The sequence below is a fragment of the Lycorma delicatula genome, chromosome 7, assembly GCF_047948215.1.
Source record: "Lycorma delicatula isolate Av1 chromosome 7, ASM4794821v1, whole genome shotgun sequence".
Taxonomy (NCBI): Eukaryota; Metazoa; Arthropoda; class Insecta; order Hemiptera; family Fulgoridae; genus Lycorma; species Lycorma delicatula.
This window is the reverse complement of record NC_134461.1, coordinates 3,409,641-3,434,069: the sequence shown is the minus strand read 5'-3', so window position 1 is coordinate 3,434,069 and position 24,429 is coordinate 3,409,641. Positions and strand designations below refer to the sequence as shown.

Here is a 24,429-nt window from a genome sequence, read left to right as displayed (position 1 = left end):
TGAAGTTACGAGCCGAAATTAGATGCGAGTCAAACGGACTAGAAAAATTCTACGTAATTAGAGAGCCATATATTAAAAGAAAAGTTATAGAGATAGTCGGCCGATGCCGTTTGTCTTTTAAAGTACGTATTAGTAATCGATGTGTTGCGTATCAGCTAATGAGATAATTAGTTAATACAGTATAAATAATCTGTCGATATTATATCTATTAATCAGCTACGACCTGATGAATTACGACGTTCACCGTATTTCGGAAATTATAAAAAGATGAACGTAAAATGATTTTCTGCCGAAATTCAATGTGAAACGGATCCATACTCGGTCCGAGTTATCGCTAAAAGGTTATCCCTTTTTATCCGGTGCGGGTAAAATTAGAATTTAGAAGCAAAATGTTTTTGATCGATTCGGAAGCGAACAGATTATGTTAAGGACGAAACTTAAGTTAAATGATATCGCGGATGTATTTACGAAAAGATTAATTTGAGGGATTTAAATCTATACAAAGACGGTTGACGTGGAATTAGTCGTTTTTATTTCATATATATATTTTTTCCTCTACCGAGTTCAACCGGTGTTCGTTACGCAAAATGCGTTGTTTCGCAACAGAAATAGCAAAATTACTTTAACTCTTTAGACTATTTACCCCGGTTTTTGTAACGGCTGTACCCTGAATAACAAAAGACATCTGAGAGTTACGATGTTCATCGGACAGGCGGTCTTTTATTAGAGAGAATGAAGGCGATGCCTGTAGGGCTGAATGCCGTATGCATTTCTGTGCTCTCGGAATAACGACGTACGACTGTACGGTTAGCTCGGTAAAGAAGGCCGAGGGAAATCACTTCATCGTATTCTTTAAATAGTCTGGGACCGGAACTAACATGTCGTATTTGAAGATGTGGATTTACGATTCGTATCGAGCTGCGTACAACAATCGCAATCGTGGCCTTTAACATCCGTACCGGTACTCAAATGTATTTATGTATGCGCATAACAAATTAAATAAAGGTTGTTTGGAATTTAAAAGAAGCACGATTTCCATTTCAGTTTTCTTAAAGTCTCTCGTAAACTATTAGTGATAAAATTACAGAGCCGATTTTTTTTCAATATTTCATTTAAAATGACTTTTAAAACCGATAATTCTTAAAGGTAGAGTTTTAGTATATATTTATTTGACCTTTAGAGCACAAATTTGGGTCAAGTGTTTCGCTAACCTTAACGCAAATCTTTCTAGGTTTATGTTCAGCCGAGTAAAAGAAATACCCTTATAATGTAAAACAAATTCTTCAAACAATACAAATATGTGTGTGTGTGTGTTTACAATTAAAAAAAAAATACAAAGACGAAGTTAGGGTCGTAAGATCTATCTCTGTTACATTAAAAGTTTTCCGATGTGAAGTGAGAAATAAGATGATTTACAAACGTAACAAAAAAAGTCCTAAATTAAAACTAATATGATTTACATAAAATATCATCGGTATCAATGCAGTAGGCGATCTACCGCTTTAGTCAGTAAGTTCTTAGATGGCGCCAAATCTAACGAAACCTAACTTACGCTCGCTTCGTTCGCTAGTCAAGGTTAGCGAGCGTAGGTTGAGTTTGGTTAGATTATATTTATAATTTTCAATATAGCCTTTCAGCGGCGCCATATAAAAACTAATTACGGCGGTAGATCGCCTATATCGTCGATTGATTTTGAAAAAATCCTGTTTACGTACGGAGTGAAGCCACAGAGAAACGCGAGTGAAAGTATAAACAATATTTATTATAAATAAGCGAACCGAAACGTAAGAACAACTCGCTTGAACACGCATTCGTGATCGATACAAACCGAAGGAGGATAGTTCAAGACATCCGTGTTCCGCTGTAACACATCGCGACTACGAATTAGGAAAATTTAATTTATTTATCGAACAGCAAGTTATACGGTTCTTATTATCGAAGATCTGTTTCGAAATCGTCAGCCGTTTGCCGATAATCAGGAACGACCCGACGTTAACCGATTACGTGGAGGATATGTCACCGCTGTCGTTCGTTTATTTGTCGGTCTCTTAACACGAACTCGCTAAACAATATTTTGGAATCGGTTGCAACATGAATACGCGAAAATCTTTTCGCTTTCAAATTTCTTAACGCCAAGTCCATCGTAGTAATGACCGACATGTAATTAGGAACGTGCAGTTTTTGCTAAAAAAAGAGTAGTCGTTTATTCTCAAAAAAATAACAATATCCGGTTCCACCGATCGTATTCGAGCGCACGTTCCTAAGAAAACTGACGTGACTGGAAAAAATCATTTTTCGGATATCGCAAAAGAACATACCAAACGCGACGCTCTACTTCCCAGGAAGTGTATTAAGATAAGTTTACCGGTCGGCCGCCAGAGTCAATTTACGTCTCTTTTCCCTCCACACCGTTTCTGTGTGTCACCCGGCAACAGAATATTACTGTAACGTTGAGACGAGTAAGCTGATATTTTTTGTGAAGAAAACTGTAGTATTTCGATTTGTCGATACCGAAGATACCGCTGACGGTGTCACAAAGCAATCGAAGAAACAGAGCGCAAAACCCGAGAAGAAAATATTATCGACTGCGATACTGAAAATAATAATTCAGTATTTCTTCTTTCAGCATCTTCTTCTGACGATAACGACGATTTACAAACCGGCCCTCAGTAGACCGAGGCCTCTACTTTAAGTACGATAAACCTGAGGCCTCAGCTCCGAAGCGCGTAAACAATGGCGATCGTTTAAATAAAAATTTCGCGTGTAATACTGAAAAAGATACCGATCTGGACAAGAAAAATAGAGAAAGGACTCCATCCGCGGTAAGAATTAATTCGACCGTTCTTCTTTGAGAATACCGTGACCGGTAAAGTTTACCTGAATTCGCTACAGAAATCCGTTATGCCGTGCGTTCACCAGACTTTTGGGAACGAACACGTTACAATCGGTACGTGACGGCCTAACTTACGAAACTTTGGTGTACAGATGCTGTTAGAGCGAAGAGAAGCAGCATAGAGCTCCCCCCACGCTCATCTCAAAAATAACGTTTAGAGCACAAGATCGGCTACAATCAACGAGTTGAGAGCAACCGTTGAAAGAGAATGTACCCTAATATCGGTCGATACGGTTAACGAAGTTTGCTATTTCATCGGTCGGCGTTATTAGCAGTCCCTGTACAATAACGGCCGACAACTCGAACGATTTCGATAACCGGGAAGCTTTTGTACTTACGTCGATTAATCTGAACGGTGAAATCTTGTTGTACGTCGATAACTGCGTAATAGTTATTCAAAGCTTGTAAAATGTTTTATCGGGACGATCGGTAAGTTTAAAACAAATTTTTTTTTAGGATTGGAGTCCTACACAGGTATTTAAGAGTATTATATATCCGGTATTTAAGAGACCTATATCCAGAATTATATTCTTAAAATATTTAAGCGCTTTAATACTTTTTAGTGAATCTTATGAAGACGTCACGCGAAAGTAATCTTTTAGCAAACTTGCCTTTAATCGGCATAAAAAATAAAAAGAAGGAGGAACAAATTGGCAGGTGTTCAAACCTACACGATTTTTAAAAAACTGTTTAAAGAAATATTTTCTGCCCGCAATTTAAAATAAGTTATGAATCATAACGTTACAGACGAGATGGAACGATATCTGAATAAAGTAAAAAAAACTTTAAATTTAAAATCGTTTTAAATGCGCATCTCTATAATAATTATATTAAACTTACCGTTCGTTAATTTAATAATTTTCATTTTTTACGATTATTAAAAGCTTAAAAAACAATATTTCTATTTTAAAAAAAAAGATAAAGTTAGAAATATTTATAATTAGGTTACCCGAGCGAAAATTCAGTTCCGCTTTTCAACAGAAGCGAATCTTTTAATCGTTCAACTCGTCGATCGCAAACGATTTTCCGACTTCATATACGATATATTTTTATTTCAAATTTCACAATAGGGCTAGCGATTACTAACGATTTATTGTTACTTAGAATCGATCAAATCAGTTGTAAAATGCAAACGGACAACAATTTTAGAAAACGACTTCAGAAATAGATTTATTCAGAACGTCTCTCTAAAGGCTCTGGCGATATTTCGTTAGACGGTAGAGGGCAGCCGAGCGAAGCAATATTTGATTATTGTAAATCGTTAATATCCTTTGTACGTTCCCTTATAAAGAAATATTTTAACTAATTTTCGCGCTTGACAGAAGGAAACTAATAAAATATGAAATCGAGTATCGCCTTATTCCCTTGACTATAGGGGAAGAGGTACTTAATAACGTAAGATTAATGATTTTCATGCGCAGAATACTTTGGCCTGATTCGGAGCTTAACGGTTAAACCGATTTAGATATACGTATTAAGAAAAAAAACAAAAAAAAAACAATTATGTTTGGTACGTTCTTACCCTCTTCTCACATCGGGTCTAAAATTTAAACGAATGTACAGCGTATGTAAACGGATATTTTATTCGAGTTTCATAAAATTTTAGTCATCGATTTTAGACATATACAAGAAATACTGTAAAAGAGTTACAATAATTATAACTTCAACATTAAGCCCGTCGATTAAAAATTTCAATCCTGTAAACAACTCATAAACGCTACCGCTACACCGAAATTCAAGTTTCTTATGATGCCCTCACAATAAGTTGAAATTTAAAAATTTCAAGGCGATTGAAGTTTTTAAAATTAAAGCGGTAAAAACTTCACAGCCTTCTCTGAACGAGTTCAAAATTTAATAGCATTAGCGGTCCCTATAAAGAAAAACGTGAGCCAAATTTCACGTTGAACATGAACGTGTTTATGTTCATATTCTAATTAATATCTCGTTTAGTATAGTAGGAGATGGAGAAGATTCGTAATAGCGGTTCAAATTTTTTTACTTTTCTTCGTTACTTTTGGGTCCGAATTTCGAAATATATTTTCATGAAAATTACACACTCCAAATATCTCATTTCATATTCATTTATTATCGAGAAATAAATAAAAATTAAAAAATTAAAAAAAATTGCCAGGTGTCAAAAAGAATTCAAATAATATTTTTTATTTCTCTTAAACTAGATTACCTTATACTATTTCTGTATATAATCGCCACATGAATTAAAACATTTATCGTAGAGATACACCAACTTCAATATGCCCTCGTCGTATTCTTCTACCGCCAGTCCATTTAGCCACTGATCAACAGCGTTTTTAAATTCATCGTCACCCGCGAATCGCTTACCGCTCAAAAATTCTTTCAATTTCCCCAAAAAATAGTAATCGGAAGGAGCTAAGTCCGGAATATACGGTGGGTGATCGTAAATTTCCCGTCCAAACGTTCTCGGTAAATCGAGTGTCGAACTGGCAACATGTGGAAGTGCATTATCCTGCAGCGGACGACGCCGTCGGTCAGCCGCACAAGTCTTCTGAATGGCGCGGCGTAACTTACGTAGAGTTTCGCTGTAGGTTTCTGTATTTACAGTCGTTCCACGCGGCACGAAATCGACCACCAGTATGCCAAACCGATCCCAAAAGACTGCGGCCATCAGTTTGCGTCCAAATTACGGGTTGACCCTCGTTGATGATCGAGGATGACGCCATTCGTTTTGACTGCCGTTTTCCCTCTGGCGTGTAATGCGAAATCCGTGTTTCAACGCCGGTAACGATCGAATTAAGGAACTCATCACCTTTTTCTGTGTAGCGCATCAAAAATTCCAAAGCAGATCGCGTTCGGATTTTTTTGTGACGTTCCGTTAAGACGTGCGGCACCCGACGTGCACAAACCTTTTTGAAGTCTAAACGGCCACGAACAACGCGACCGATAACAACTCTTGAAACATCAGGAAAAAGAAGGGCCCGGTAGAAAATCGTCGAGCGACGGTCTTTTCCGATATCGTCATCGACGCGTTTCAACAAGTCCTCGGTGATTACCGAGGACCTCTCCGAATGTTCTTCATCGTGCGCATTAATTCTGTTATTTCTAAATCTTTTGCACCGTTTTCGGACCTTTCTTTCATCCATTACATTATCACCGTACGCAGCGACCAACCGCCTGTTAATTTCAGCCGGCTTAACGTTTTGACGGTTTAAAAAACGTACGACGGAAACATCGATTTTCCTATTCATTTTATACGTTATAAAAAGATACTACAACAAAGATACTACAACGCGACAACTTACAGACACCGATGCAGCAGGTACATTACTAGCGTGGCCGTGAACGACACAGGTTCACCAATTTTAAGGAGAGAAATTTCCCAGCGGTCTTTACTTTAGAGATATCCTTCGTAAAATACAACACTTATTTACGGTTTATTATATTTCCGTTGGCTACAAAGCTCTTTCAAAAACAGTCACATTCCTTTGTCGCACCTAAATTCTTCGTTACGTTACGTTAACGTAGTAACAAACACAACAAAAATCGAATATTCTATTCTATTTCATGATAGCGACTTTTTAAGGTGGACGCTATTAACGTCAATATTATCGGAAACTGTTCTAATAATGGTGGTGATAGTAAGAACAAATTTCATTAATTTCGAAGTTTACGGGTTTTTATATTTTTACATCGATAATTACTTTGGATTCATTATATTTCTTAAAGCGGTACTTTTTTTTTAACCTGAGTTCCTTAAACACCTTACATATTATAATTTATTAGTTTACGCAACTTAATTAATAAATCGTATCTAAAGTTAAATCTTTAAAAATCCTTAATTAAAAAAAAACCTGTAGTAATTAATTTAAGCCGACGATTTATTTATACTTTTGTAAAATAATTGTCTTCGATCTCCGTGGCGGAGCGGTAGCGTCTCGACCTTTGATACGGAGTCCCGAGTTCGAATCCCAGTCAGACATGACATTTTTCATAAGCTACAAAATTATATATCCGTATTCCACGTACAAGCTTCAAGCTTATCCGGTGGTATCATTAACCCCAAAAAAAAGAACTTTGCCGTAATACTTACCGAATAGTGATAGAACACCACATGCGATCCATATTATGAAACTCATACCAACTGATCTGGTCCTAACCAGCAAACCAGAAGGCGACACGAATATCCCAGACCCTAAAAAAAAAATAATAATTAATAAAAAAAAAATAATAATAAACAAATTTTTTAAAATACAATTTATACATAAGATATATTAACTTAATAACAAAATTGTATAAATTAAAAGTCTTACGCGAAAAACTAGCAGCTATTTAAAATTAGGCTAAACATTTAAAAAATAAAATAACCGCAAATATAATAGATATTATTTATATTGAAGTAACGACTATTTTTAAAAGGATTGGTCTTATTTATTTTCTCGATCAAAATTCAAAAAGAATAAAAATATTTTACGCTCAAAGTTTATTTGTTCTAATTCTTATCTCCTGAAATTTCTTAAAATTCATCCACAGCGTAGTAGATCACAAAAATCTCTCCCGCAAGATGGAAGAAAGACGGGAACTCCATTTTATATTCGAAAAAAATTGCATCCGATTCTATTCTCTTCTAATTTTCTTCGACCGAAACTTTAATATACGTATTAAGACAGGATAAAGCGTGATAAACACGATATGAAGAAGCGAGACGAAAAATTAGCAACTTTCAGGCGCTCTGGGATCGTCAAACTCGGTTTCGGACTAGTTGGTACCTGCAAGGTAATAAGAAAACTCCCATGTTTGGGTTGAGCTGGGGAGGTTAAAAAAACCCGGTTCAGAAGCGAAAGTAAAGACCTGCCGTATAAAATAGTTAAGTCCTTTTGCGTACTCCAAATAGCTAGATCCTAAAAAAAACACGATTTGGTAGCACGTCAAACATTTACACAAAGTTTATGTAGAATGTGCTATCTTGACGATAAGGACGTAGAAAAATGGGGATGACGGGCTCAAATTGAATAAAAAAAACCGCTATTTTTTACAGAAAATAATTCTAGGATTAAACTATTTTTAATCGAAAAAAGAGTAGAAACGACCATCTTGAATTTCAGTAAAAAATATTATTATTGGAACCGACCCGAGTGAATGTAAACAATAACATTCTGAATCGGTTATAAAAATACGGTATACCGCCGTGACTTAGTCCACGGGTACTATTAAACAAGAATCGTTTTTGAAGAAACCCCATAAAAATATGGTATACTCGTATTTTTGTAAATAGGATGTCGTTAACATAGGAGTATTTCGTCCAAGTTTCTTTGAAGATGCTGACTGTCATGAAAAGGATTAAGCTATTAGATAAATCAAGTAGATCCGCGTAAGTCATAAACGGATTAAATAAAACTTGATATTTGATATATTGTTCCGTTCCATGTTGAGCCGGTTGGTGCTGGACTCTAGCATCTACTAGCGCTGGTCGGCGAGTTAATCACGTACGATCATTCCAGTAGAGAATCCTGCCGGGTGCGGTCACGCGCATTTGGTCTAGGGTGACTAACCCACCGGGTTGGTCTAGTGGTTAACGCGTCTTCTCAAATCAGCTCATTTGGAAGTCGAGAGTTACAGCGTTCAAGTCCTAGTAAAGCCAGATATTTTTACATGGATTTGAATACTAGATCGTGGATACCGGTGTTCTTTGGCGGTTGGGTTTCAATTAACCACACATCTCAGGAACGGTCGAACTGAGAATGTACAAGACTAACATTTCATTTACACTCATACATATCATCCTCTGAAGAATTATCTAAACTATAGTTACCGGAGGCTAAACAGGAAAAAAAAAAGGTCTAGGGTGGCTGGCCGGTCTAAATGTGACCACTCGAGAGTCGGATTCCGCTCGGAGCGGTCATGATTTGTTTAAAGTAACATTTCATTCTAGTGCACAATAGTTTTATTTTGTAGCCGAAAAGTCTAGTACAATGTTCATCGTATAATTTTGACTAACGTGTCATTTATTCATCGGTCTAATGCGACCTGTATTTTTCGATGTTCAAAAAACGTCTAATGTGACAAATTAAAATTTAACGATTCAACAAGAATATGTTTTCATTTCATAATCTCAACCGTCATTTCAAAATACAGTCCGTATTCGCCCTACAACATGTATTTCATTGTAACACAGAATATATATATATATATATATATTATTATTATTATTATTATTATGCTTTTACGGCCAACATGGGACCACTTAAGTCAATTTTAGTTGGATCTTTTCTGAGAAAAGCGTGTTATTTTACTCTTCCGAGCTGCCCAGTATTTCTTCAGACGTTCAGATCTTGCTTTCTTTTCTTCATCCGTAAACACCCTCTTCGTTGTATTTTGTCGTTTGTCTGTCTTTTGTTTAAATCTAATGCTTTTAGCTTTGTAATTTTTCCAGTTTTATTCTGTAGGTCGGTCAGCGAAATTCCCAATTATTTCGTATCTTCTCTAATTTCTTTGATCCATCCTACTTCTAGCTTTTGGAACCAGAGCTTTTCAATGATATTTCTTGACGGTCTTGTTTCCGGTGTCCTTATGAGATGACCGAAGAAATAGATTCATTTTTTCCGCATAGTATCAGTAACAGGCTCTATTTCTCGATACACCACCTCATTTGGCACAATCCACCATCGGCCTTCTTTTTGGTGTTTTTTTTATCGATACACGTTCTGACAATTCTCCTCTCTATTTTCAGAATTTTTTCAATTCGGTTTTTCTGAGTGATTTTGAAAAGGGTCTCGCTTCCATAGGTGACTTCTGGCTGTACTACAGTTTTATAATGTTTAAGTTTTGTTTTAGCAGAAAGGCATTTTTTGTTATATATATATATATATTATATACTGATTTTAAAGAAAAAGGATAAATTTTTCAACCCCTGTTGTGGTCGGCAAGAGATATCGTCTTCGTCTTTCATCATAACGTTTCCGGTTCGTGCTCTCGTCGGACTTGGAATTTTTGTACGTTACAAATGTTCAATACAGTATTTTCACGCACAAGGTTTAGTTTCTGTAGTAAATAATAGTTCAATACGGATAATATATACCTTAATTTTTATCGGAATCTATGTAAATGCAAATTTTTGATTATTTAAACGATAGGTATATGTCAAGATAAAAAGTATCTGTTTTTTTTTTTTAATCTTTTAAAACTATCCAATATTTTTGAAGCTTAAAAAAAATCTGTAAAAATGTTTGTACGAAACAATTCAAACATTTTGAACGGGTTTTCCGCCGATTTTGGAGGAAATAATTTTAAGATTTACTCACTAAAGATGCACTTAATAAATGTAAAGTGTTAAATTCTACGACCTTTGCAGGAATATTTTTTAAAAATTTCAAATAGGGGATCCTCCTCTCAGAACGAATTTTTACTTCACGATTTATTAGCTGACGATGGAACGAAAATATTCATTAAAATAATGAAAGAAATGGCTTTGCTAGTTAAAAATAAAATTAATGAGGGTAGTTTTCCCTCTGGGGTAATCGTTTTCCCATAATTTTCTAATTAATTTTGGGGTTTAGCAAAGGATTGCAAGGGAGAAGAATTTTAAAAAATAAATTCTGAAACGACTTTTCATAAAGTATTATTTGGAATTTTAACCGCGATTAACCTTCCGGGAAATGAATAATAGTATCTGGAGGAACGCCGGGTAATTTAGTGGACACAGGAAACCGTTTCAATAAAATATTTAAAAAATCTAAAACATGATACCGCTCCAAAAATCAGGATATCAAAAAAAAAAAATAAAACAACTGAAGTTTAAATACTTTTCCCTTCCAGCGATTTCTTACCTACGAATCCGAAAAAGGAATGAAAAGTACGCATACATGAAAAAATTGCAAAAGATTTCAAAATTTACGAACGAATTTTAAAAGAAGATTCGAAATTTACGAACAATGAACCGGGAAAATTTTTCAGGCGGTATAATTCATGCCTCCTACACATTAAATTTAACTTCGTACGTGTCCTGTACTTTTATTTACAGTTGGAAGTAGTTCTTTCCATTAATAAATCGATTTTTCCATTAGAAATAAATATACTGTTTATATATCAACATATATATGTTGACTAACGGACAAACGCTTCTTAATGAATATTAAATAATATAATACCTGCAATAAAATTAGCAGGTAAAAATACCTTTACTTCTTTAGCGCTTTTCATTTTTTATTTTTACTTTTCTGTATATTATACGATAAAATACAAGGCGTTCAAAAAAGAATATCGGGATTTTAAAGCTATTTATTCGATATCTCTTAACTTTGACTTTCAGTAATAAATCGCAAATAAGATAAATAGTAACTCTACAGTTTTCCCCTAACGTTGTTCGATCTAAGAACCTTTCGTCACGCGGCACAAAACCAACCGATATGAGAATACGTCCCGTACTTTAACCGGCAACTTCCTTGTCTGAAGTAATGAAATCGACAGCTGATTTAATCTTCTGCCTCAATTCGGGTAGATCGGCAGGTATTAGATTCATAGAGAAGAAATTCTTTATAAAATCCCAAAGGAAAAAATCAAATCGGGCGTCAGATCGGGTGACCTTGGAGGCCGCATTAAAAAAGCTCTGTCATCTGGTTCCTGCTAACCGATCCAGCGGTCGGAGAAAATGTCATTCGACGTTCCCGTAAGACGTTAAGCCGGTTGAGGAGGCGAACCATCTTGTCGCTAAATAAAACTCTAAAGTCCACCTTACAGTTGAGAAAAGAGTCGTCCATGTATGCCGCATATCTAAACAGCCGACTCCGGTTAGACAGAAAACATTTAATTTTTGAGAGTCCCTTTCCATCGTAACAGTACATGGGAATTTTCCGACCCAGACAGGGTTATTACGCGCGTTAACTTTTCCATTACGATAAATTGTTTACGCATCGCTAAAAATAAATACGAACAAAAATGTCATCGTCTACATGTTGCAACATTTCGTTCTACAAGTCGGCACGCAAAGAGTAGTCTGTAGGCTTTAAATACTCTAACAAGTACGTAAGCGTTTGCTGTTACGGTTAGTTCGCGACAGACCTTTCTAATAATTTTTTTAAAACTACGTAATTCAACATTTTTTTCAGACATCTTCGGTCGTCCCGCACTCTTCCCTTTACATAGACATTCGGTCGTTTCAAACTAATTGTGCCATCGATGAATGTTATGCGATTGTCACCCGGAGGATTAAAATTAAACTTTCTACGGAACGCACGTTGATCTGCAACTTTCTGCTTAGGAGTCGCCACTGGTAGTGGTGCTGCCAAGAGAAAAGATAGGTAATCAATCTAGGCAGTGCGGATAAAACTGCCTTTTTTGCTCTTTGATTTTTGTCTTAAATCAACACTGTACATCTCATCTTAATTAAAACCCAGATTTTTTTTTGCGCACCCGGTATTGTAAAGGAAAGTATGTTACGGATCAAAACTTACGGGTACGATGATTTTTTTCATTTTTCAACGTTTTGAGACCATCGAATAAAAAAAAAGCAAAACTATTAACGTTCTGTGAGAATTTAATTTTAATTTATATTGTTCAGTACATTTCAACGGTTTTCTTACGTTCGAAATCCTGTATAATTCAAACGCAGTAATTGAAATTTGACGCACTTTCAGTTTCCAATCAAGCTGGAATTTCGCACACAGCATTGGCTCTGATGATAATATAATACAGCATATTTAATATCGTTCTAAATCCGATATGGCGGAAATTGTGAAAACATATTTCTTTGTTTTCATACGGATAACAAATTGTATGTTTCAGTAACTAAAGGTTTGTTGTGGCATCGAAACGATTTTGTTACATTAAAAAAATGGATTTGTTACTATAACCTATCGTTACCGATTGATAATAAAGATTCTCGCGGGAACAAAAAATGAAAAAGTACCGGAACGGAACGGTTATCACAATGCACCGGATCTAAATTTCGTTCAGTTGTCCATCTCCCGCCTGCGGAAGAGGCCGTAGAACCTCGGGATGGAAGCACGGCAGATGGAATGGGACAACGCGATTAAGGGAAGATCCCTGCACAAGTTTATACGGGATCTGGGGGGATGGTATGCCTCGAATTCGTTTTTAAGGGCTACGGGTGACCAGGTGCTCACCAACAATGTTAATCTGAATCAATATCTGTTTCGGTTCAGCCTGGCAGCTGATGAGCTGTGCGTCTGCGGGAAAGTCCAGTCAAATGAACACCTGATGTTTGACTGTCCTGCTCTTCGGGGGGAGGGGGGGGCACAGACCTGGCCACCCTGGAACTTATAGGTTAAGAAGAAAATTGGCCGCTCACAAGCGGCGAGTCAATGTGGCGAGAGCCGCATTGTCGGGCCGTGTGGAAGTCCTGGATGCCGTTGCTATGTTCAACCGACATCAGTAGGTTACTTAAGAGAAAGACTCGAAACGCACTGCTGCGGGAAGCTAATCTTGAGATATATGGCTGACCACCAGCCAATTAGGGCTCCAGGCGCTTTAATATGGTGGACAGGTACTTGTTGGCATTCAGCGAACTAGGCGTGGCAGCGAATTGCTGTCTTGACGATGTAAATTAATTTATAGAGTATCATATATATTTTATTAGTTGACGGGGTGCGCCTACCCATTTTAGTAATTATATGACAACTGGGCGGTTGGGACAGTAAGCCGGTGTTGTATGGCACCGCGCTTAGTCCGCTCACGCTGTTATGTAAGCTCTAGGAGCTATTTAGGAAACTAATCGTTAGACTGTTTCGAGGCTTAGTAGCCGTTTGTGGCACAGATATTCGGTCTTGTGCTTTACGGCGACCGAATGGGGTGGTGGCGGAAGAAATGCCAAGCAAACCAAAACCAATGTGAATGAACTGATGGCATTTGAATGAACAAGTGCGTGCGGAAGATTAAAAAGTTAAAAAAATCTGATTTGGACACCACATGACTACCTTGTACGCTTATGAAATTACATATAAACATTGTTTGCTGCGCTTCACTTGTCATTTCATTTGAAAGTGAGATACGATCCTCCAATACTTTAAAATGGACAGTTACACAATCGCTGAAATATTAGTATTTATTAACATCGAATATTTATACGATTATTAATTCAATAATCTTACGTAAAATATTAAGACAGAGTAAATGTCCCGCCATTATTGGTATTACTAGATCAATATTATTCGTATCTTCGTGAGATACTGATTAACAAATATTTCAGATTTTTCTGGCGTCATATAAATAAAACTTAATAATAATTAAACTATTCTATTTAGTGAATTCCTGTATACCGGTTGCAAATGTTAATTTTGACCTTATGGTGTAAAATATTCGGTTTTTATGTTGGATTATTTAGTGAATAATCAAAAATGAAAAAGAAACAATCGTATACCAAAAAGAAAGATAACGTGAAGAAATATATCTCAAAAAAAGAGGAAGAAACTATTAAAACCAAAGAAAAAATAAAAAGGAAGAAAATGTTGCAAACAAAAAAAAAACAAAGAGGAAGAAAATGTTGCAAACAAAGAAAGAATAAAAACATTAAGAGAAGACGATAAATATTAAGAGGAAGAAAACATTATGACCAAGGAAAGAATAAAAAGATTAAGAGAGGAAGAAGAATATAAAGACAGAGAAAATCTGAAAACTAAAGAACGTATACACAAACCTTAGTTTAATTATATCAAACCAAACAGCGATTAAATGATGGGCAACAAAAAACAAGTAAACGAAATAATCAACTCCGACTTAGGGAGAGTATTGCTCGACATTATCAGAGGAGTAATGAATTAAAATATAAAAAGTTTTTGCAATTTATCAAAGATCGGGCTTGTATGCCTCAGTGTATATGTTGTTCTAGTGAGGGTCTATTATTCAGTTACTCTCTAGTTAACGTTAATATAGATAAAATTAAACAGAAATTCCAGAATAATTACGTAAAATTAAACTAGAAAATCAAAAAATAATACGATTCTAAATTATAATTTTCAATTAATATTAAATAATCAGATATTTCACCAAATCTATTACATGCAAGAAGTGCGAAAAAAGTAATGAGATTGGTAACACTGCGAGCGATCTGGCAACGCTATGTCTACCGGTCTGTGCTAGACCGGTTTGTTCATTCCTTCCATATGCTCAGTATGAGTGTCAACTCCATTCATTCAACACATTATTTTTGACAGCGCCATCAGTGAAGTTATGTTACGAAAATGGAGCATCGGAATTTAGAGCGACGTTGTGCGATCAAGTTTTGCGTTAAACTTGGGGAATCCGCGAGTGTGACCTTTGAAAAGTTGAAACAGGCCTACGGGGAACATCGCTTATCAAGAGCGCAAGTTTTCCGCCGGCACAAATCATTTTTGGAAGGCCGAGAACACGTTGAAGATCAACCTCGCTCAGGGAGGCCTTCAACTTTAAAATCTGACGAAAACGTCGAGCGAGTGAGGATTCTTGTGAGATCAGACTGTCGTTTAACAATAAGGATGATGAGTGAACCGTTAAATTTAAACGCTTTCACCGTACATCAAATTTTGACAGACGATTTGGACATGCGAAATCGGTGCCGATAAACCTCACAACGGAACAGAAGGACGATCGAAGAAACGTGTGCGTTGATCTACTTGAGAGGATTGACAACGACCAAGAATTCTTCAATCGTGTGATCACAGGTGATGAATACTTGAAATTTGAGTACGATCCTGAAACAAAGCGGTAAAGCGAAGAGTGACGCACTGAGTCATCTCGACCGAAAAAATGTCGAATGAGCAAATCAAAGATCAAACCATGCTGATTTGCTTTTTTGACAGTAGGGGTAAAGTTCATAAAGAATTTGTTCCTTCAGGACAAAATTTCATCAATTGTTTTACAAAGGTGTCCTTGAAAGGCTCAGGAAAAGAGTGATTCGCCTGAAACCAGACATTGCAGACAAGTGGATGCTTCATCATGATAATCCCCGTGTCACACGGCCATCAGGGAATTTTTGACCTCAAAACGCATTCCTACTATTCCTCAACTCCCCTATTCATATTTTATCTGCGTAGATAACAAGGAAATTAAAACATAAATTTTAAATAGAAAGGTTAAACATTCAGTATGTATCGATGAAATTTTTCCCAGGATTTTAAAAAATCTAATGTGGACACCACATAACTTCCTTACATGCCTATTAAGTTACAGACACACATTTTTTTTTTAAATGAGAAGTACATAAAATTTTATTTCATTAATAACTTCTGATATTTTTTCTTTGTTTTATTGTTATTATTGAACTATTATTTATCACAATTTTTTTTACTATCACAGGTTAATAATTTTAATTAAAAAAAAAAAGTTAAAAAACAGGAGATGAAGTCTGATTCGAACCGTGGTGTCTTTATTTTTAAGACCTGTAAGATCCAAATATTTCATCAATTAAAATTTTATTTGGGTGTAACTCTGGAACCGATGAAAATAAGTACCGCCTATGATATATCGTTGAAAATCTCTCGATGAGGGGTTATTACTGCAGTTAAAAAGAAGTCCAAAACGTAGATTGTTATGGATTTTGGTCTGTTTTGGACACCTTGGTTCAGTTGACTGCAATTAAAAGGGGAGGTGCGCATAACTAGATGTTACGACCCAAAATTTAAAATTTCAACATCCTACGGCTAATCGTTTTGAGTTACGCGAGATACATACGTACGTATGTACAGACGTCACACCGAAACTAATCAAAATTGATTTAGGCATCCTCAGAATGGATATTTCCGCTGAAATCTGAAAACCGAAATTATTCGGTTTACTTCGTACAAAGAAGTAAAAATAAACAGATTAAAAAAAATTATAACAACGCTTTTCTTTTAAAACGAAATTGCTCTAAAAAGTATACGACAATTTTTTACTGATTACAAGATAATTTTCAACATTTGTAAAAACAACCGTTGTACGCTCATAAAATATTACTTTGTCTAATCATCTTAATTTACGTTCACATTTTTACCTTTATTAATTCTCACAGAACACCTATTCGAATTTTTCAGCAGTTTTTTTATGAGCGCACGATGGTTTTCTTTTTACAAATGTTGAAAATTATTTTGATTATCTTATCACTAAAAAATTATTTTCTACTTTTTGACCGTATTCGTTTTAAAAGAAACCATAGTTTTGTTGTTTTTTTTTAATTTACTAATTTTTACTTTTTTGGATTAAAATTAATAATTTGAAAAATTATTGTATTATATTAAGTCTGTTTTTACTTAATCACCTTAATCACGCTCTTACTGCAAATTATGGAGCTATTAAAATCAGAAATTTTTGTGAAAGTTAACTTTTTATATTCGGATTGTTTTTATCGACCGTCGACTATTATGTAGGTTAATAAAGAATAAACGAATCTGTGGAATTTTCTTCGGTTTACCGATTCGGTTTGGAAACGCAGTCGGCATTAAACAAGGATAAGGATAAGGATAAGGACTTCACAGTCTACAAATTATAATATTTTTAACAGTTTTAGATACGGCTAGGTCCAAAGATTTCTCAGTAACTCGATTTTTAAGGAATAAAAATATTTCCGCTTATTACAAATTGCACTTGCGCCTGAGATTTAATTTTATTATCGTCGTGTGCACAGCGAAGTAAAGTATTTCTATTTTTGTTTTTTATTCACCTACTCTTCTACGTTTAAAAAAAAAGGGTGACGTATTCTTTATTTCCTTGTACTAAGTACAGGAAGTATTGTATCCGCAAAAAATTTCGGTTTTCAGATTTCAACGGAAATATCCATTTTGACCATCCTGAATCGATTTTGACTAGTTTCGACGTGAGGTCTGTACGTACGTATATATCTCTCATAACTCATAAACGGTTAGGCGTAGTATAATGAAATTTTGAATTTACGATTGTTATAACATCTAGTTATGCACCTCCCCCTTTGATTGCAATCGACTGGACCAAAAGTGTCCAAAAGAAGCAAAAATCCAAAACAAATTAGATTATAAACTTTTTCTTAACTGCAATAATAAGCTGTCATCGAGAGCTTTTCGACTGTAATAATCATAAGTGGTACTTATTTTCATCGGTTCCAGAGTTATACCCAAATAAAAGTTTAATTAATGAAATATTTGAACTTACAACGAGAAGGCACATCGGTTCGAATCCGACATCATTTCTTTCTTTTTTTTTTAAATTTAAATATATCGATTTATTAATAATTATTAACCTCCGAATGAAAAAAAAATCAGAAGTTATTAGTGAAATAAAATTTTATGCGTTTTCATTTTAATTAAAAAATTTTTACAGAGCTTAATAATTATCAATAAATCGATATATTTAAATTAAAAAAAGAAAGTTAAAAAAAATATATGCGTAAATGAAGTCGGATACGAACCGATAAGTGCGTGGTTACGGATCCGACACGTTCTCACTTGCACCACATAACTACTTCAGCGACGTGAAACAAAATTAAATTAATATATAGACTAATATAAAATGCTGATACAGACACCACAAAAAAAATGTGATGCATGTGGTTTCCACCGCAATGCAATCGTGTAACTGTCAAATTTATTCAGGAATTGGAGGTATCAATGAAGCGGAGTAAAAATGTTTATATGTAATTTAATAAGCGTATAAGTAAGTCATGTGGTGTCCACATCGGATTTTTTTATATAAATAGAAAAATAGATAATTTTCTGAATTCTTTCACAAAAAGTTCTATTACGTATATTACTTTAATAAGAAAAAAGGGAGTAAGAGAAAAATAGGTGGAATTAATTATACCGGCCTAAACCTGACTGAAACGGTTCTAGACACAAAATTTAATTTAATGTTCCCGACTCATTCCCGACTTGGAGTTCTATCATTTTCCGAAACATTATTTTTGATTAACTAACAAATTGCTTTTTTTTCAGCAAATAGAATAAAAAATTCTCCTCCTTCTGTCGTCACCGTGATTCTTCTGGGTCATCACTTGTTTTCGTTGAATAAGAAAGATAAAAAACAATTCAAAACTTTGTTTAATAACACATAAATAAGTTAATAAATGAATAAATAAATTACCGATCATAGTGCCGACAATTAGAGCCACCCCACTGAAGAGTCCCACCCGTCTCTGGAGGTGAAGAGGGTCATCCTGAGTTGAGTCCGCCCCCTCCAGCTGGTCCCCCCCTGGGCCGGCCACTTCGGAGCCCTCATCCTGGGTCGACCCGTCCCCGCTGGGGTTGTTGGAGTCCCCGCTCCACAATTGTTGCCCGTCTTTCCCTGGTACATTGTTTCCTGCAAAAAAATTAATTATTCTCTTAAAAATTATAATAATAAAGAATAAAAATAGAAAATAAACAAAAAACTAATAATAGTTATAACATCTATAGTAGTATATAATTTCAGTTCTGACTGTATACGACTCATAATAGACACGGTATTCGCGCTAAACGTATCCAGAAGTAATGTCTGTATTTAGAAAACCGGTCGTAATCTCTTAAACGTAAACTCAATCGAGAGAAAATATTTTCCAGAATTGTTTTACGTACTCTCAAGATCAGCGCAGGATTTTACGCTTGCGCAGGCAAGCCGACTCGTAATTCAGTTGCAGTCGGTCGAGATGTGGACCCCACAAAAGGAGGTTCAGTGCGTGCTTTGTCAGCGGAGTTTCAATCGATAACGCGTACCCGTGTTAGTCGGCGGGTACAAACCGAATGGAATATCGATCCTCCTACATCTAAATCTAAATCAGTGGGATATGACTTTAAAAAAGATCGGAAGCTTGCTGTCACAATCCGGAAAGTCACGCAAAAGTTTCAGTTACCGACAAATCTGCGGGTCGTGTGCGCGATGCGTTTACTGCCAGATCTGAAAATCACCCTCCTCAACAGACGGCAGAGTAGCCGGGAAGAGTCTACGAAGAGAAGGTGAACTTCAAACCGATTCCGGAGATTAAACTGCGGCTGGAACGGAGATTCGGTGAAATGACTTATCAACTCGGTCAGTTCCTGACTGGTTACGGCTGTTTCAGGACGTACCTGTTTAGGTTCATGCGCAGCGAGGATAAGCGGTGTCCGTAATGCGGCGCCTTTGATAACGTCGAACGCATGATTTTCACGTGTTTTAGGCGGGCTGATTTGAGGGCGCGCTGTGCTGCTCTTGACGCCAGCAACATTGTTGGTGTACGCACGACTCCGCTGGAAAGTGGAACGCGGACTCTGAGATCGTGAGGAGCATCATCTCCCGGAAGGAGGCTGAAGAGTAGGATAGAAGGATAGGCTACGGGAGTAGGGAGCGCATGTCCTCGTTCCGACGCGGGTGTGCGTTTTCCGTTGAGTTCCGTGGGGCTCCTCTTTCTTATTGCTGCATCCTTTCGTCAGGTGACGGTGCTCTTGGCATCGTGGCGATGAGCCTCATCGGGGTGGAGAGACAAGCTTGAGGCGGAGAATAGCCTACCGAATTGCCGAGAGGGGGCGTTTTTAGTCGGTATGAGCCCGACACTGCCGTGTCTGCACGGGCGAATGGCGACTGGCAGAGCTTTTTCCTCCTCGGACAGGAAAAGAGTCCTAGAAAGTCAACTGGACAGGCTTGTTACAAACTGCAAATTTCTCGTTTCACTGTTCACGACATTGCATATATTTTGTTACATTTTTTCCAGGGGATTTATTAAAAGTTACGTGTAACAAAGATAAGTTCGAGATTTAGACTATTTAGAACAGAGAATTGTTGAAGCTTTTGGTCTAATAACGCCGCAGATGCTCCTAAACACTTGTCAACAGTTAGGCAGATAAACGTCTAGAATCTGCCGAACCAAAAAAGGTGGATACATTTAACTCGGTTAACCTAAATTAAAACTTCGTGAGTTTCTGTGTTTGTTAAAAGAAAATTATTAAATTAATGTAAAGCTGTTACTTTGAATAACTTTAGCGCGGACTCCCTAGATTTTTCATACGTTTACAGTTTTTCATACGATCGAAACACATTATCCTTTATTTCTGTTTGCGTCGATTAACGCGGAAGGCAGAACCGATTTTTAATAAAAATTTCATAAAATTTCTTAATCCTTATAGTATTCCAAGTTAGATCTTAAAATATTTAGGCGGTAGCCTGAGAAATGTAATCTCCCCAGATGAGAAACATATTTTGTAATTTTTATCGCTCAAGTTTCATTTTAAAGTAGTAAAAACAGTAATTTATGTATTTACTTTTACGGAAATAGTAGATAATTGACGCCCTATAACAGCTACCGATGGATGATAATGAATTTTTGTGGCTGACCGGGACTCAAACCTCCTTATCAATAGCAAAGTCACATCGACATAAAAAAAGTGATAATAATAAAACATTTGTTAAATTTGAAATAACTTTTGTCGGAAATATTATTTTTAATATGAAACAGGTACTCCATCCTACTTATTCGTGGCGCAACTATAATTTACACGTATAGGATACAATTATAAAAAAAGAAAACATTTCAACAAAAAAAATAACTAAAATTGTATTTTTAAAAACTTTTAAAGCCTCTTAAACTTTTCTTGGAAAAGTAAGTTTTTTCCTCGTTTCCACAAAATTTACCTTTGTAAAATTCTATAAAGAAAACTCATTCGACAATAATAGCGGTTAAAAATAATCATTATTACAATTTTGAATTTGGGAAAAAACAAACTTTGGAATTTAATTTGCCGCGAAGAGAAAGCTAATGAAACTATTATAAAATGTACAGAGAATGGATTGTTTCGGAGACAGACCTACCTTATTTTCGTGGAGGTTACATTTCATGAAAAATTTTCTTGAATTTTATCGGGAATAAAATTTCATATTATCAGAATATACCTTTGGAAATAAACATCGATGAAAATGTTACGTATAAAACTCTTCTGAAGTTTGATAAATCTTTTTAACGTTTTAATATTTCGACGCATCCAGTGGCAACTGTATTTAGTATTTTGTTTTGCGAGTCGGTGTAGACATCCCGGGAAATGTTTTTTCCTTTATTATAGAGTTAACGCGTAAATATTTTATAAATTATTTACGAATTTAATTTTGCTTTGATAGTTTGGGTAAATAAATAAATAACGTATTTGCTAGTTACGATTGCTAGTTTGGTTCGCAATATACATCGCCCCGAACACAAACATCTGCACAGATGTAGCTAGACAAACATCTTTAGAGACTTTTTTTATTGTTTTAATAAACCTTTAGTATATCGGATCACATGATCGGTAGTCACTCATTAAAAATTACACAGTACTACAATAAAAACTTTTACGCCAAGCATATACAATTAGTAATTACGAATACCATTCGACACCATTAGATAGAACAATAGAAAGCAAAATAAGGTATAAGTAGAAGTAAAAAAAAAAGAAGAAAAGTATATTTAACAATTTAAAATTAAAATTCGAATAGATAATGCACAATACTCGCATCCGAGTTTAGTTAAGACATTATAGGGACGCTTAAGTCTAGAAGTTGAAGTCGGTTCAACTTTCAATGTCATCCCCGTTGTCAATCTGTAGAAAAATGTTTAGAATAATTTGTTTCGTTCATTTCATCTACCGTTTTTTTTCTTTTTTGTTAAAAAGAATATAATTTCGATTCGATCCCTTAAAATAGAAAAATCAGTTAATCGTAATACTTTTAAGAGGGTTTGAAAAATAACCCGGGGCTTAATTTTAATATGAAAACGAAAAAAAATGAAACTAAAAAAAACTGCTATTCGAAGTAGGTCAGCCGTACAGATAAAAGGTAGAACGGATCGATCGCATCGGTTCGCGTCATCATTATCGGTTTCGATCGATTGTAGCCTGCATAAAATGTCGGTATACTTATTGACACCTCACACATCGTCACACTTATGACGATTATGTTATTAATAAAGCTAACGATTATTTCAAACGTTATTCTACCAAAAACGCTACACTTTTTATAACGGATCGACAACTTTCTGTGCGATTATTTTACGCGACCTGTTTTTGATGTATTACAAAACAATTTAAACGTTTGAATTTTCAAAAAGTATTTTGTCGTCGAGTTTATCGAAAAAGCACCGATCCGTAAAAAAAAATCAAATTCTGTTCAAGAAATCGATGAAACTATCGTTTGAGTAAATTACTCACCGTATTAAAGTAACAATATTACATTTTTAATCTTTTTCCCTTTATTCAGCGAGAAGAACTTTAAAAGGATTAAACAACAGCATTTAAGATTTCATAACAAAAATCTTAAAATTTTATTCTACTCAGTCAAATTATAAACAAAAATGTAGGATGAAACCAGCGGTTGACGGAACACTGGGCCGCCCTACATCGATCGATAATAGAAAACGGCCGTGAACGCTGACTTGGCGGAATAAAAAATTGCTTTTTAATGAATATTTGATTTTTGGACAGTCTGAATAGTCCGCTTTTAAAAAGAGTTACATCTCGCTTCTTAAATGTAAACGTTATAATCCCAAATATTTATAGAAAATGTGCCGTGAGGTGTTAGTTGAACTTAAGGGACTGATCGAACATAAAATAAGTAAAAAAGGTTCGCTTGGACAAATGCCCCTACCGCACTTCATTTACTCTCTACCCGACATTAGGTTTCTTCAATAAAAATTTACATTTTAAGAACAGATTGAGATATTTAAATATAACTTGGTGAACGTGTAACCGACAGCATCTTCTTCAAAATAACTAAGGTTGAATATTTTATTGCGAATCAAAAAACACTTAATCGTTAAAATTGCATAGTGTTATATTAAAAATTTAAGAAACGAACATTTTTTATTTAGAGATTTTTGATTTTCCTTTCGTTAATTTCTCTACAAATTGTTTCGTAAAATTTTATTTGTCTACTGGCAATTTAATCAAATTATCGCGTATCAAACGTAAAAAAAAATTGTTTTGCGATCGACGTTTTTGTCAATAATTTTCTGAAATTTTACTGGAGTTACAGTTAGTCGTGGGATCTGTTTTATTCATTCAAAAACTATATGAAACCGTCAAATTTACCCTTTATTGTAGTCGTAAAAATTTTAGCACGGCTTCATTTTACGCTCGAGGGAGAAATCAAGATGAAATTCTTCCCAAACTGTAATTCGAAAACGAATTTCCAAAATCACGGTTCTTCGAACATTTTTCTTTATTTTCTCACGTAGAACGTGTCGTGCAATATTTTTGTTTCTTCGTGAGTCGCTGTTTATTCGGTTTGTTTTTAATCGATGACTGTCAGAGAAAAATCTATCTAAAACCGAACTGTTAATTTTCGAACCGAACTACCAATATATTTCAGAAACGTAGAGCTTGATTTCAAAATTATTTTCAATCGTTCTTTTGATAATTTTCAACAACCGATACTGTGTTCTCAACCTATCTTTAGATGTTATTATTGCTAGCGGTTTTTCCATTTTTTTTTTTTTTTTTATTTAGACGTACATTTGCTCAAATTTAAAACACGGTGGTAACGTACGTCGGATTTGAATCGTGTCGATTCGGTTAGCCCGTTATTTTTTGAGTTTATATATTTCGTTAAGTACGAGTGCGTTAGGATGTGATAATACGTTTTATAGCGTAAATAAATTTGTTAAATCTTAACACTTTTTCTGTGTTATTACGCAGGAAATAAATGAAATGCGA

At 35.3% G+C, this 24,429-nt stretch overlaps 1 protein-coding gene across 8 annotated transcripts in view; it reads right to left on the bottom strand.

Annotated features, from left to right (window-relative positions):
• sbm (L-type amino acid transporter sobremesa) overlaps positions 1-24,429 on the bottom strand; it is a 228,274-nt gene that overhangs the window by 74,563 nt on the left and 129,282 nt on the right. For all 8 annotated transcript variants that reach the window (XR_012757233.1, XR_012757234.1, XM_075371848.1 and 5 more), the window contains exons 2-3: positions 18,887-19,102; positions 6,960-7,061 (exon numbers count right to left, since the gene is read on the bottom strand). Coding sequence is in view for 6 of the 8 variants with exons in the window: in XM_075371848.1 (XP_075227963.1) it covers positions 6,960-7,061; positions 18,887-19,102 (318 nt within the window). In the remaining 2 variants the exon portion in view is untranslated. The remainder of the gene's footprint in view (positions 1-6,959; positions 7,062-18,886; positions 19,103-24,429) is intronic.